This window comes from Schistocerca nitens, chromosome 3, assembly GCF_023898315.1.
Source record: "Schistocerca nitens isolate TAMUIC-IGC-003100 chromosome 3, iqSchNite1.1, whole genome shotgun sequence".
NCBI lineage: Eukaryota > Metazoa > Arthropoda > Insecta > Orthoptera > Acrididae > Schistocerca > Schistocerca nitens.
In genome coordinates, this window is record NC_064616.1 from 633,597,336 (window position 1) to 633,613,669 (window position 16,334).

General features: G+C 38.5%; 1 protein-coding gene across 2 annotated transcripts in view; it reads right to left on the reverse strand.

The window, feature by feature from the left end:
- Window positions 1-16,334, reverse strand: part of LOC126248583 (mitogen-activated protein kinase kinase kinase 1-like) — a 182,594-nt gene that overhangs the window by 28,997 nt on the left and 137,263 nt on the right. For both annotated transcript variants that reach the window (XM_049949690.1, XM_049949691.1), the window contains exons 15-16: window positions 15,520-15,723; window positions 1,313-2,551 (exon numbers count right to left, since the gene is read on the reverse strand). In XM_049949690.1, coding sequence (XP_049805647.1) covers window positions 1,313-2,551; window positions 15,520-15,723 — 1,443 coding nt within the window. The remainder of the gene's footprint in view (window positions 1-1,312; window positions 2,552-15,519; window positions 15,724-16,334) is intronic.

Genomic DNA, 16,334 nt, shown 5'->3' on the forward strand with positions numbered 1-16,334 from the left:
ATGAGCAATGCACAACACAAAGCAACCACAAAGTTGCTTGTTGAAGTTAGCAGAGTATTGCTAATGACGTAGTTCATGTTCGACCTCTAGCGGTATCTGATGTGACATCAGTGCAAACCACCTGCCACCTAATTTGTCACATTAAAACTGTTTGCGTTAAACTATCCTTTGAGCTTTAGCTAACAAAAAAATGTACGCGTTTCTTTCTTATAAAATGCTAGGTCACATGGCTGAGTACTATGTTGTTCCAAATTGGGCTTCGCCACACTGCCAGTAACTGATTACATTTTCAAAATTGTTTGCAAAGCTATTTCAAACTATCTCTGATAAATAGCTCATCTGGATACAATTTGTTATGAAACACTGTCTATTAAGTAATTTTTTCACATTTTGAGGCAGAATTCACATCTATTTTGCATTTATCACAAAATGCAAATTTTTCTGGACGCTACTCATAGGTCTTAAAGCATGCATTTTAGACCCATGTTAAGTGCACATTTTTTTTTTTTTTTTTTATTGGTTTGGTCCACAATACCTCCTGCCAAAATATGGAAAGCACAGTCTTTGCAGTAGAAGAGATCCGTTTCATACTATCAAAGATGAGCACATGCTCATAGGTATTTAGGTATGCATTTCAGAGCCCATAGACATTTTTTTCTTGTTTTAGTGTAAGGAACCTGCCTCTAAAGCTTGACAGTGTTTTATTGGGACACCCCATATGAACATACTGCGTACATAAAGTATTGATGCTTTATTCATTTATTAAATGTTTGTAATGTTCTACACCACCTTGTATCAACACATGTCAACTACAATAACACTGGAATAAAAGCACAGCTCGTAACAGAATATGCTTGTGTTAAAGTCTTATTCACAATATGTTTTTTACTCTTTTTGTACCAGCTTCAGTTCTTGAATCACCTATCTGTCTAACTAACCAATTAACAATGACCTGCTCTGTAGCTAACTTTTCTTATTTATACGATCTCGCTCTACTTTCTGCCTATCTTCCAATTAAAGAATTGCTAAAACTTTAACAAAAATGATCATTTCAGGATACCTTCAACAGTATACAGCACTTCCTAATATGACAAACCATGAATTTACTGATCTATACCTCCATATAATACTGTGCACATCTAATTGACCAATGTAAGATGACAAGCTCATACCTTCCAATATTATAAAACATTAAAATGATGTGCGTGTCACAAATTTCTAAAGCATTATGCAATTATTTATAAAATCACATACACACAAATAATCATCAACACAAACAGAATTTTTTTATCATTATTGTAAAACAACTAACCTCAGATACTAATCTGCAGTAGAAATCAGGTGCTGTGCCTTCTGTTTCTACAGAGTACTGTACATCACTTCCATCACCAGCTGTCCTTGTACTAAACACAGAAGTACAAGGCTTATCCTTATTTGCTTCCACATGACCAAAGTCCTGACAGGAAATATTGAGAGTACAGCTCATATTTTGTGCTGGCGACAACAGAGACTCACTTTCACACGTATGTGTAAAAGTTTGTACGTCTGATCCCTGACTAGAATCAGGTACCATGCTAAAGAGTTCCTCATTACAAGTTTCTGTGAAGTTTTGAGAAACTTTATCTTTACTTGTCACATTTTCCTCTTTCTTGTTTATTAAAACCAAATTTGATGCTTTTGAAAGAGAATTCATCCATTTATTTGTGGGTGAAAATGATGAAACAGGATTTGATTCTGAAAAATGCTTCGAAGACTTACATTTTTTCAAGTTTTGAAGTTCAAGGTCTTGCATCTTAGTTGCAACCATGTTGGTTAATTGTTTAGATTCACTTAGAGGAACTGAATTTACTGCTCCTGTTCTATTTCTCATGTTGCTCTGAGCCACATTCCTCAAGTGAATTTGAGTTACAGATTTTGCACTTCCATTCTCACAGGAAGCTTGACTGTGAAATTGAGCTACATCCAACAGATGTTTTTTCAATGTTACTTGCAAGCTTATATCCAGGGGTGCTAACATTTCTAAGACATGATTCAGTACACCATTTTCTTTGATACTCAAGCTCGAAGACAACAAAAAAACATCTTTTGCTATTTTTTTCACTGTTCTATGAGGACTGCGTAATGCTTTTACTGAAAATTCTATAACAGAAATCAGTCTTCTAAATTTATTAAGTCTGTCATCATCATCAGTCCTTTGTCCTAGATGAAACTCATCAGGGAACAGGTGAAACATTGTTTTCAACATCAGCAGCCTTCCACCTAACCACTGCCAGGAGACACTGTCTACAGTGAATGGCTCAAGAATGCAACTGAGAACAACTTCAAGACCCATTAATCTTTGAATGCTAGTGTTTCTCATCTTGAATGGATTTCCTATTTCTCTCTCAGATATTTCCGCCAGAGCTTCAGCACTCAACTGGCTCGCACGCCGATTTCGATCAGCACACTTCTTGAGCATTGTTGTTATTACTGGGTAGATTAGATCAACAAATTCCTTCAGCTGAGTTGCAGTTGAACAGCAAACACTTCTGATCAGAGTACAAAAGCTGTGCTGTAAAAAATATATTTCAGAGCTCATTAGATCATCAGCTGATGTTTTACTATCTTTAGTATTTGACTAAAACTGTGAATTTGAAACATAATGTAATGTACGTCAAAATTACGAAGTGTGAAGATTCTGATGCAGCCAATAGAAATATACAAAAAGTTATACATCAGATAAGTTTGAATTTGGGTGATCACTTGTGAGTCATAAAAAGAAAAGTACAGACAGATGGTGGAAGGAGAGGACAGGAAGTCATGATGAGATCACCCTCATACTTACTGCCTCTGAGTTTCTTGGTGCAGATCTCTGCTGCCTGAAGGATAGCTTTAGTTACAATTGGATTTGTTTGTACTGAATATATAATGGCCAAACTCTCAGTATATTCATGGTACCATTACCTAGTCCCTTAGACTTTAGTTTTTGAGATAGAATGTTCTCTTACAGAGTGTACTAGAAATCATCTTTCACTGTATATTTATTTAGAAAAAGGATCATGCTTCATACATAAAAAGTGAACTATAAAATTAATCTACATTCTTAAAGGTCAATTAGAAAATGCTACCTGCTAGTTTTTCCTTTACAATTAGCAAATTAGCACTCAGATGCGACGAAGGTAGAGATAGAAACTTGATGAGAAAATGACAAAGAGAGGCAAATAATGCATACAGATACTGTCCGATATTTATATCATCTTCTAATTAGCGGATACACATACCATCAGATAAATTATTACAGTTTCTGTTGGTACAGAAAATGTCTTTTAGAAAGTTATCACTGACATACTGCCATATACAATTGCTGAAGAAGTTATTACATTATTGCACTCAAAAGGCAATGTGGACATAGATACCCATCATTTTGAAAATTATCTATTAAACTTGAATTTTCCATCCAAATGACAGATGGAATAAACTTTGGTGACAGTGTCTAAAAAGCCACACCAAACTAAGAATTCAGTGCTACATTTCTTGATTTTTTGCCTTTTCTATAAAATGAGGATGTTAGTCATGAAAAGCACAGTTCTTCATGAAAGTTGATCCTAGTTCAGGAAAAAATATCCACACAGCAGCTGCTATGTGCTGCTCTTCAGGGTCACTTACAGCATGCATCACACCCTTTGTCCAAATTTACGGATCAGCAAAAGTGACTGAACACCAGCTGTTTAATTATCTCTAGAAATTGTGCATGGCAAAATTTTCCCATTATGTCGAAAGTGAATGGTATACTGAATTTCACATAATCTTTTCCATTCTTTTTGAAGAATTCTATTCGTGGGTCAGTAACTCGTGAAGTATTTGTCTTGGAAAATAGAAGTTCCGCAGCTTTCATTCTGTGTGTGTGTGTGTGTGTGTGTGTGTCAGGAGGAAAGGTACACAGTTTGAGAGGTGATAGTAATTCTGCACAAAAAACTTCACATGGACAAATGCCCTATTCCAAATAGTTTCCAAGATGATACACATTTAATATTACTTCCAGGTTTCCCTCGAATAACTCGAAAAGCTCATCCTCCAGTGAAAACGAGTGGCAGTTCAAAATTAAACTACATCAAGTTTCCTACAAAAATATGCTGTTCATTTTTCTCTAGGATTAATAGATTGTGTGAAGAGAGCACGAGAATGTTGACAATCTCGTGTGATGCAAAAGCACTGTAGCATAGGCAGTGTATGTAGGCCAAGTTGAGGTAGTTGATAGACACAAGTGCCCTGTATTAAATTGTTCATCCCAACTTCCTCTATACGACTGTAGTACGCTGTAAAGAATGACAATGTTTGAGTGATACCGAACACAAACAACAGTGTACATTTAACGTGTTCTATCTACAAAACCATTCGGAATAGTGCATATGTCCACACAAAGAATGAAATATAGATACACTGCGAGACAAAAAAAGTTAAACATCCAGGAGACACGGTTGGATGCCACTGTAACTTCATACACGCACACACTATCAGTGGGTATGTAAACTATGAGACTGGCAATTGTCGGTGATAAGTATAACAGCCAACTTAATGTATTGGTGCTGTTAATATTTAGTGTTGTTACCAGGACAGGTAGAGTATATAGGGGGCACTGAACAGTGTCAGATGTTGAGTGGTCACTATGAAGGACACAGAGATGCTTTGTACTTGTGAGAGAAAGCGTTAGCAGCACCAGACAAGAGTTTCACAGGAGCCTCATTGTGGGTCTCCATTTGGCCAGCTGGTCACATTGTACAACATAATGATTCCGAAGTGACAGTGGGCCTACGTTGTACTGCACAAGAATGTGAGTGCAGGCATACTCATTGCCAAGGTTCTGGTTGACCACACCATACCACCAAAGGGTAGGATTGCTGTATTGTGCACCAAGCACATTATAACCCCTTCACATCTGTGCCTGTCATCTGAGAAAAAGTAATCTGAGAACAAGTAATAAAGTCCCCACAACATTTTGTGATCCCGCACCATTGGTTGGAGATTAAGTGCATCCAGACTACAGAATTACCGTCTCACGTGTAGGCTGTCATTAACACCACAACAAAAATGGCAGCATTTGGAGTGGTGTCAAGATCAGGACGCATGGACTGCTAACGAATGGCAAAACATTGTGTTCACCAATGAATTTCTGTTCTTCACTACCCCAGATGATGGCAATTACGGCAGTGACCTGGTGAGAGGTCTGATTCTTCCAATGTTATGGAGAGGCACAGTGGTGTTACTGCTGGTGTTGTTGTGTGGGGAGCCATTGCATATGACTTCAGGTCACAGCTGTTAGTGATTGAGGGAACTCTGATAGCACAACGGTCTGTTACAGATACCCTGCTTCTTCATGTGTTACCTCTGACGTGACAGGATCATCGTGCCACTGTTAAGAGGACAATGCTCACAGACACGTGGCATGTGTGTCTGTGAACTGTCTGTGTGATGTTAATGTACTCCTGTGGGCAGCAAGGTCCACAGATCTCTACAGAGGTGGAAAGTCAATGTGAGGCTGGCCATGTGGGCTCACCAATTCTCCCTGTGAGTTGACAGGTGGCCACTCCTTCAGCAGGGTCCAGGTAGGCACATGGGGGTGGGGATTTACTAGTTACCGGGAGCTGCAAAGTTTGGCACGATATGGAGCCTCTAGCGAAATAATGTCCACGGCTGGGAAGACAGTCGACATTCACTCAGTATGCCTGCTGGGAGGCAGAAAGGTCCCATCCGAGATGTGAAAGATGACCTGCCAGTGGCTATCGAGTGTGCAGGGTGCAGTTGTCAGAAAATTGCGGCTCACGTAAGCACCAATGATGTCTGTCGCTTGGGCTGTGAGGCCATACTCAGTTCATACATATAGCTGGCATAAATAGTAAACACTGCTGGCCTGGCATGAAGGGTACAAGCAAAGCTCACAATCTGCAGCATTGTTCCTAGAATTGACCGAGGTCCTTTGGTTTGGAGCCAAGTGGAGGGTTTCAACCAAATGCTCAGTCAATTCTGTGACGGTCTTGGCTGTGGATTTCTAGAGATATGTTATGGGGTGAAGAATTGCAGGACTCCCTTTGATACGTCAGGAGTGCGCTACACAAAGGAAGCAGCTACTCAGGTAGCAGAGTAACTGTGGAATACACAGGGTGTTTCTTTCTTTCTTTTTTTTCTTTTCTTTATTGGCCTAGACAGTAGTTTTCAGGCCTCTGATGAATGGCCACCAGTTGATACACAGAGAGTAACATCAGATAGTGTATGCAGCAGAGACACTTTGACTGTCAAAATTTTAACAGTAAATTGTCAAAGCACAGGGTTATTCTAAATGATGGACCCATTTTCAAAAATTCATATGTATTCAAGTACAAATACAAAATGAACAAGCCTTATACCAATGAAAAGAGGAAGTTTCAAAGTTTTTGGTGGGCGGGCGGTGATGATTTCAGAAGCGGTCGGTAGAGTTTGCGCAGCAATAGGACCGTCATTCCATTTCACTGTCAGCTGTGAGTGAGATGGCGACTTTGGAGCACAAGGTTTCTTGTGTTCTTGAGTTCGCGAGAAGTGAGTCACAAATTGTAGTGCACCGGGCATTTCGTTCCAAATTCGGTATTCAACCACCAACTTGCAAAAGCATTGGCCATTGGTTTGAGCAATTTAAACAGACTGGGAGTGTGTGCAGAGGAAAGAGCACCGGTAGACCGCGTGTGTAACAAGATGATGTCTGTCGGATTCAAGAAAGTTTTCTGCGCAGTCCCATTAAGTCTACCAATAGAGCCAGTCGAGAACTTGGAATACCCCAACCAACAGTATGGAAAGTTCTGAGGCGGCGTTTGCTGTACAAGCCCTACCGATTACAACTTGTGCAGGCTCTCAACCCCAATGACAAAGAGAAGTGTCTTGAATTTTGTTGTTATGTACTAGCAAAGATGGAGGATGACACATTTCTACAGTGTGTAATTTCTAGCAATAAAGTGATTTTCCATTTTAGTGGAGAAGTTAACAGTCACAATTGTCGCATATGAGGTTTGGAAAATCCACATTCACCATTGCTGAAGATTAATGTGTTCTGTGATGTATCCTGTACAAAGGTTTGTGGACCATTTTTCTTTGCGGAAAAAACTGTACTGGGAATCACATACCTGGACATGTTGGCACAATGGCTGTTCCCTCAAGTTATGGAAGATTCCCAGGACTTTAATTCCAACAGGATGGAGTTCCACCCCACTGGTACCATTATGCACAAGGTTTTTGAATGACTCCCTTCCTCAGTGCTGTATCGGTTGCAGGGGACTTCATGACCTGGCTCTGAACTTCTGGCCACCATGATCTCCTGATCTCACACCCTGCAACTATTTCTTATGGGGTCATGCGAAGGAAGCTATTTATGACCCGCCTCTACCAACCACTCTGAATGATATGCGGAACACAATCTCTACTGCCGCCCACTCAGTAACAGCAGATACTCTTTCGCATGTGTTGGACCTGTTGGCTGTACAGCCAATGGTGGCCACAATGAACATTTATAATATTTATCACATTTCTAATTATTAAATAATTATTAAAAACTGATTAATTACAAATTATTAAATTTATTAAATTTATATCATCATGATGAAAAAAATTTTGAAACTTCCTCTTTTCATTGGTATAAAGCTTGTTCATTTTGGATTTGTACTTGAATAAATATGAGGTTTTGAAAATGGGTCCATCATTTAGAATAACCCTGTATTTGTAAGAAAGTTCCTGCACTTGCTACCCCCCAGTAAAGTTGTTGCGTTCAAATTATTCTCGGAGCTGAGAACAGCTGAAACCCAAAGTAGAAAACTCCAAAATATTTAGCGAGGCATGGAAAAAACATCAAAAAGACAGATTAGACACCATACGCAGGGGAATGTCCATTGCTGTCGACAAAAATTTTTTGTCTATTGAGGTCAAAATTGAGCCTGACTATGATGTTATCTGGACATGAGCAGCAGGCCTAGGTCAACTAAAGTTAATTACTGGGTGTTTTTACTGGCTACCTGATTCCGCCATAACAGTTGCAGAATCATTCAAGGAAAGTCTTTGTCCAACAGTGTGGAAATTCCCAGATCATTAAATATTAGTTGGAGGCGACTTTAATCTACCGAGTATGGACTGGGACATCTATTGGTTCACTGCAGGTTGTAGGGTTAGACATTCTTGTGAAGTACTTTTGCACACTTTTCCGAAAAACTGAAGAACTAGTTCAACAGCCTACACACAATGGAAATATTTTAGACCTTTTAGCTACAAATATGCCTGACCTTACTGACAGTGTTAGTATAGAGACATGTATTAATGATCATGGCATCATCATAGTGACAATGGTTACTAAAGTTGATAAATCCATCAAGAAGGTTAGAAGAGTATTTATGCCAGATAAAGCAGATAAGCAGTTGTTAGAATTTGACTTACGTAATGAATGGACATCACTTACTTCCAATATGATGGACAGAGGAGAATTATGGTCAGAGTTTAAACTAACTGTTAATCACACTCTGGAGATGTATGAGCCAAGTAAAGGGATTAATGATGGAAAAGACCCTCCACAGTTTAATAATCAAATTCAGAAAATGCTGAGGAAAGATAGTGTTACACTCTCAGTTAAAAAAGGAATGCACAAATGTTGACAGGCAAATGTTATTAGAAATTTGTGCATCCGTAAGAAGATCAATGTGCGAAGCATTCAACTTCTTGCTGAGAACCCAAGAAAATTCTTGTCCTACATAAAAGCACTCATCAGTTTGAAAAGCTGCTATGCAATGACTCATCGACCAGTGTGGTGTGGTGACAGAAGACTGCAAAAGAAACGCTGAAGTTTTTAATTTCACATTTAAGAAATCATTCGTGCAAAAGGATCATACAAACATACCATCGTTTGACTGTTGCACAGATTCCTGCATGGAGGAGATAGAAATAGGCACCCATGGTGTAGAGAAGCAACTGAAAGGTTGAAGACAAATAAGTCACCAGGTCCAGATGGAATACCAATTTAATTTTACAGAGAGTACTTTGCGGCAATGGCCCCTTACTTAGCTTCCATTTATCGCGAATCTCTCATCCAGGACAAAGTCTCAAATGACTGGAAAAAAAGTGTAAGTGAAGAAAGATAAAAGAACAGACCCACATAATTACAGACCAATCATTAACATTAGTCTGTTGCAGAATTCCTGAACACATACCGAGTTTTAATATAATACATTTCCTTGAGACAGAAAAGCTTCTGTCAACAAATCAGCATGGATTTAGAAAGCACTGCTCACCCTTTTGTCACATGATATACTGTAGACCATGGACGGAGGGCAACAGGTAGATGTCGTATTTCTAAAAAGAGTTTGACATGGTGCCTCAGTGCAGACTGTTGACGAAGGTCCAAGCACATGGATTGGGTTCCCAGATATATGAGTGGCTCAAAGACTTTTTCAGTAATAGAACCCATTATGTTGTCCTCAATGGCAAGTGCTCATCACAGATAAGGATTTCATCAGGAGTTCCCCAGGAAAGTGTGATAGGACTGCTCCTATACTCTATATACATGAATGATCTCGCAGACTCAGTGAACACCAATTTACAGTTGTTTGCTGACGACACAGCAGTACAGGAATGTGTCATCCTTGAATGACTGTAGCGGGATACAACATGACTTGAGGTGTTTTCTAGCTGGTGTGATGAATGGCAGCTTGCACTAACTGCAGTTATTGCAGATGAGTAGGAAAAACCATCTGTAATGTTCAAGTACAGCAATAGTAATGTGCTGCTTGCAAGGTCAAAATGATTAAATATCTACGCATAATGTTGCAATACGATGTGAAATGGAATGGCGTGTGAGTTTCGTAATCACGAAAGCGAATGCTTGAGTTCATTTTATTGGGAGAATTTTGGGAAAGTGTAGCTCATCTATGAAGAAGACGGTGTATAGAATGCTAGTGCAACTCATTCTTGAGTAATGCACAAGTGTTTGGGAGCCCCCCCCCAGGTTCGACTACAGGAAGACATTGAATCAATTCAGAGGTGTTTAGTTCGATTTGTTACCAGTAGGTCAGATCAGCATGCAAATATTACAGAAATGCTTCATGAACTCAAATGGGAATCCGTGGAGGGAGAAAGACACTCTTTTCTCAAGGCACTGTTGCAGAAATTTAAATAACTGCCATTTGATGCTGCCTGCAGATTAATTCTACTGCTGCCAATGTACATTTTGCATAAGGACCATGAAGACAAGATGAAAGAAATCAGGGCTCATATGGAGGGTCATAGACAGTCATTTTCCCTTGTGTTATATCAGAGTGAAACAGAAAACGAAATGACTTGTAATGGTATGTGGTACCCTCCGCCGTGCTTGCAGAGTATGTATGTAGATGTAAATGTAGATAAGGAGAGGATGCAACAGCTTTGTGACACTATTCGAAACCAAATCAGTACATGCATCAGGGCCAGAAGAGGTGTGACATCATACTGATAAGCAAGCTCATATTGCTAAGTTCCTAGTGCATTTGACTCTATTTCTTAATCACTAACATCACATACCTTCTCAACTCATCGTGTTTCTGTTCATTTCCTCCTCCTCTTCTCGCTGCTTCACTTTTTTTGTCAGACAATGTACAGTACATAAGATAAGTAGAATAAAGTGTAGTTGTGGAACTTCTATTTTATAAACAATTGCAATCAGATGTGCTTTTCATTCCAATACATCCATGGTGAGGACATCCTCCAGGATGTAAAATTGCTGTTTAACTCACAAGTGCTGGAGAGTATTGAGTACTGTTCATTTCAGTGTCTTTGATCAACTGTTAATCCAAGTGATAGGAGCAGTTTTAATGTGATTGATTCTATCTTCAACGAAACTGTTTAACATGTGAAATGGAATAAGGCAAAATTGGAAATCAACATGATTTCTGATCATGTGTGAAGGAAGTACGAGGGCTATGCCGAAAGTTTTTAGCAGAATGTGTGAAAAAAAATTTATTTGCAAAAAAAGTTTACAACTTTTCAAAATACTCTCCATTAGCATGTATTCATTTTTCCATTCTCTGAAACCACTTAGAAAATGTGTCAGTCCAAGCTTCTTTTGGGATGTCACTTAGTGCACTCTCGTACATTGCAATGGTCTCTTCATCTGATGAAAACCACTGCCCTCGAATTTTTTCCTTAGTCTTCGGGAACAGAAAGAAGTCACAGGGGGCCAGGTTAGGTGAATAGGGGGGATGGGGTAACACTCGCACTTTTTCCTACTCCAGAAAGTCCATCATTCTGGCAGCCCCGTGCGCAGATGCATTGTCGTGATGCAGCAGAAGGTGCCCACTCTTGGACTTTGGATGCTGTGACTTCCATGTGGCCATGACTTCTGGAAGACAATCTTTCATGTACCATTCAGTATTGACTGTACAATGTGTGTCCAAGGTCACAGAGGTGAGATGCCCGATCTTTGTGAAAAAAGTGGACTGCGCGCGCACGTCCCAAGGTCGAAAAACATCGCTCTTTCGAATGAAAACAACCCCATTGTACTCTGCCTTATGGTTTAAGGGCTGCTAAGAACTTTCAGCATAGCCCTCGTAAGAACATCTCATTGATGACAAGGTTGTTAGAAACTGAACACAGGCTCACATTAGACAAGTATGTGGAAGAAACCAGATTGTGTCCTTCTCAAAGGAATCACCCCAGCATGCAACTTAAATCATTTAAAAAAACTTTATGAAACATCTGGATGGCTGGATAGCAATCTGAATCCCACTACTACTGAGTTCACATACAAACAGAAATGGTTTTATAAGACTGTCCAAAGATGGGCGTCAACAAAAGGGTTCTATTTCATATTTCTCTATCCATACCTTTCTTTTCATTTTAGGATAATTTTCATTTCCCTCCCCCCTTTACAACTTTTTTCCTTGTTTAGCAAGTTCTATTGTTTTCTTTTCTCTGAAATAATGTTTTCCAAGGACTTTGTGTCATGACAAAAGCTATTTAGTGCATATCTCTGAAATATTCATTCTGATGTGCTTGGACATCACTGATTTTATTGCAGCGGAGAATTATCCATGCCACTGGACCAGATTTCCTGTTCCTCATCAATATCAACATTACAAGTTTTTACAGCCAGCATATATGTGGCTGTGTAATGCTCACTTGACATGAAGTCCTCCTCCTCCTCCTTCTTCTTCTTCTTCTTCTTCTTCTTCTTCTGTTTGTACATTGTTATTATGTGTATGGTTTTACTGGATGACCATTACAGAAAAAAACCACAGGAATTTTCACAGCTTCAATAACTCCCCTAAAGACCAATTCTGTATAATTTGTAGCATTTGCACCACTGAGGTTTCTTATTAACCCAATTCCAACAATCTCTCAAAAATCTTCAAATATGAGGACCTTGCGCACACAACATACAAGGACCTCACACATTTTATGAAATGGGTTCCACAATTATAAGTGACATAGCCAACAGCTGCTTACAGTGGAGTTTTGTGGACTTTTTACTTTATTTTTATTTCTCTTTCCCACAGCTGCCTTATGACTGGAGTGAACCACTCATTGGTTAATGTTTTGTTTAAGGTTTTTCTGGGCCATTCCAGAACTGCTATTCCCCAGTTGATTGTAAGTTGTCACAGTGTTGTAACAATAAATGGTTGTAGAAGTCTAGTCACATTTTGATACAGAAGTATCAATATTATACACATTTCAGAACGAAGTTTACTCATCTGGTATTTTGGATGGGTACAGTATCCATCTACAAAGAGGTTCACAGGTACACAACTTTCTGCTTTTGAAGAAACACTACCAATATACTATCTAATTCATAATTCATTTCAATGTTATTAAATTACCAAATTATAGTATTATGCACTGACATTGCCATAAATTATAAATATAATAGTGACTGGCTATCAACGTTTGACAATCTAAGCTAACAACTGTTAAGCTTGATATTAACCTTTTAAAAAAATCAGCATTGATTATTAATTCATAGTGAAGCTGTATACTGCCAAAATCATAGTATATGATGATGAAACAAATTTGCACAGTTATTATTACAAAGTGCAAATATTTACAAAATACATACAGAAGTCTTTACAGAAACTGCTCCAAGTTACCAACATGGATATATAGAAGGGCGTGAGAGAGATCATAAATAGTGAAGTAATTAGCTTAATCCTGAACTTGAGAGACAGCCTTGTTCAGCAGAGGTATCAACAGTAACCAGACTGTTCATAGTGGGCAACTACAAATACACAAAACCATAGTAGAGAAGAAATTCCACACATGGCTCAAACACTTATTATGAGAAAGAATGTAAAACAAGGTGTTAATGGCTGTATGAATACCAACCATTGTGTTGTTTATCCAAAATATTTGATGATATCTGGCTAGAATAGCCTATGGATTATCATGCAGTTTAATATATAAACATTTACATGTTTGTGACACATTTTTGTATTAATTTGTAAATGAAAATGTATAAAAATTTTTAATTATTCCTCATCCTTCAGGACTACTCTACTTAGGATTTGAGGAAGGAACATTAGTTCATCAGTTCTTTTGTTTTTCTGATATGTTCCACATCTTTGAGGATCACCTCACTATAGGCCTATGGAATGAACGCTGTACCTAATATATTTCAAGAAGCACAGAGGAGACTGTTTGTCAGAGAAACATACGTTTGTATGATCAAACAAACTGAGGTTTTGGTGCCTTTGAATCAAGTCTGTATTCACATTTTTCTGCTGTGACTCAGCACCTGTGCCATAAAAGGAAGGAGGAACAGGGTTTAACATCCCATCAACAATAAAATCCTCAGAGATGGAGCACAAGCTTTGATTGGGGAAGGAAATTGGCAATTTCAGTTTGAAGGAACCAATAATATTTGCCATAAGAGAGTTAGAGAAATCACAGAAGACCTACATCTGGATGGTTGGATGAAAATCTGAACCTTTATTCCCTCAAATATGAGTTTTATGTCTTCCTACTGCGCCACCTCGCTACGTGTCTGTGCCATGACCAAGCACACTCATTCTTATATAGCCCACATATCCTAGCTTAGCTGAAAAACTTCCTATTTCTTTCAGGTTAAGAGAATAGTTGCTCTCTAGTATTGATTTTAGAGAGCATAGTTATGTATGGAGTGGAGACTTGGACTACTACTATGAAACATCTAAAAAAACTGCAAGCAGTAGAAATGGACTGGAGAAGATCAGGAATAATTCCTAAAAAAGAGAAAATAAGAAACAATGAAATAATAAAAAGAATGGAAGTAAGAAAGACTACATGACATGATGGATGGAAGGAAGTTACAATGGTACAGGCATGTAAGAAGAATGGAGGAAGCCAGAGTACCGAAAATGATCCTGGAATGGGAACCAGAGAACAGGATGCCCTATGACCACCTGGCTCCAAAAATAACAATTGACAATGGAAGAATTGGCACAGAGCAACAAGATCAAATCACCTGGAGAGACATCTTGAGGTGATGAATTAAGATCTTATGTAACAGATGCAATAATATCCTGGTGTTTGTTATGTTGGAGAAAAACCTTCGTATAGAAGAAAATCCCAATAAAATAAAAAATAGGAGAAAAGTTTTGACTGATTCAGAAGGCTACCTCTTCACAGGTACCTTATTTCAAAAGTGATGTCTGCCAAATGGTGAAGTCACCATCTGTAAAACATTTAACAGAACTGCAATGTGATGTGATGACTGATGGGAAACCACGCTGATTGATAGTGGGAACAGATGGGGAGGAAAAATGAGTGCGATTCTAGTATGCACATAAATATTAAAAACATAAAATGTAACTGTGCAAAAAGAACTTGTACATCCAAATTATTTAGCCTCATAAATTAAATTTTAACTTTAACAGTAACCATTAGAGATGATTTTTACAAAAATTAAGTAAAGTATATCTGGTCTATGAAATGAACCACTTTTACCCTATAAATATATGTGTTTATGCATCCTTTTTCCTCCTTGTTTGTTAAGTAAATCCCTACTATCAGTATATAGTCAGGGAGCACTCAATGTCTGTGAATTACACCAAGGGAGTTATTTAGTTCCTGTTATTTTTATTATTTGCACAATGACATCCTACAGATTGCTGGATTATTACAGTAACAGTGTATATTCAGTTTTCAAGACAATGTGTGTATCTGCCTGGTTTATTGTCCCAGTATTCATACACTGCAACGTCACATACAGATTTCAAACAATGCTTCTGATGTGTTTCCCAGCAGGAATACTTCAAGAAACACATGGCAGACCTCTATGGGGAGGAGATGGTTTTCTATGTCCAGAAGTTGGACAAGCTACAACTCACCTTGAGAATGGCTGTAAGACTGTCAGCTGAAATATCGAAACAAGAATTAATAATATCCTGGTTGCATGCCCGAAAGGTGATAGAATAGTGCTCTAGATATTTGAAACTTATTATATTAATAAAGTAATTAAGCTAAAATGGGGAAATAAAAAGCCGTTTGGTTGAAACATAACTTATATATTACAATTCTTATTTACATACTCACCACACAAGTAGAATAAACTTTGAAAATAGGATCTCCCACAAGCATAGCTAAAATCTTCGCACAACAGCGAATAACTTTTTGTTGCCATTCTTCATTACTAAGCTGAACTTGTCGATGAAGTTCATCTTGCAACAGCTGCAAGCCACGCTCCCTCTGTTTCCAATCTTGAGAGTACAGCAAAGTTACTAGATCTGAGCCCAGTATCTAAAACAAAAATGTTCCACGCCACTTTAGTTACACAGCATTTATTTTATGCTAAAGTGTTCAAGACAACTATGACTCTGTTCTTAAAGATGACAAATATATCCATGGTATCAGAAATGACAATGACATTGGTGACAGAAGAGGAATATCAATTTACTTATCAAATGGAGTAGCACAGTGAATGGCACAAATAAAGGAACCAGAATTGAACTTCTAGCATACAAAATTTTAAAGCAGTTTCTCTGTCAAGACTAGATGTATACAGTATCTGATCAAAAGTATCCAGACATTGCAATGCAAGCGGAATTACATACAAGAGGTGGACCCACCATTATAATAGAGACGGGGAGTATTGTGTTGTCCACAGAGAAGCACTAACAGCAGAATGGGTCTGTCAGGAAGCTCATTGACTTTGGACATGGATTGGTTGGTTGGTTGTTTGGGGGAAGAGACCAAACAGCGAGGTTATCGGTCTCATAGGGTTAGGGAAGGATGGGGAAGGAAGTCGGCCGTGCCCTTTCAAAGGAACCATCCCGGCATTTGCCTGGAGCGATTTAGGGAAATCACGGAAAACCTAAATCAGGATGGCCGGACGCGGGATTGAACTGTCG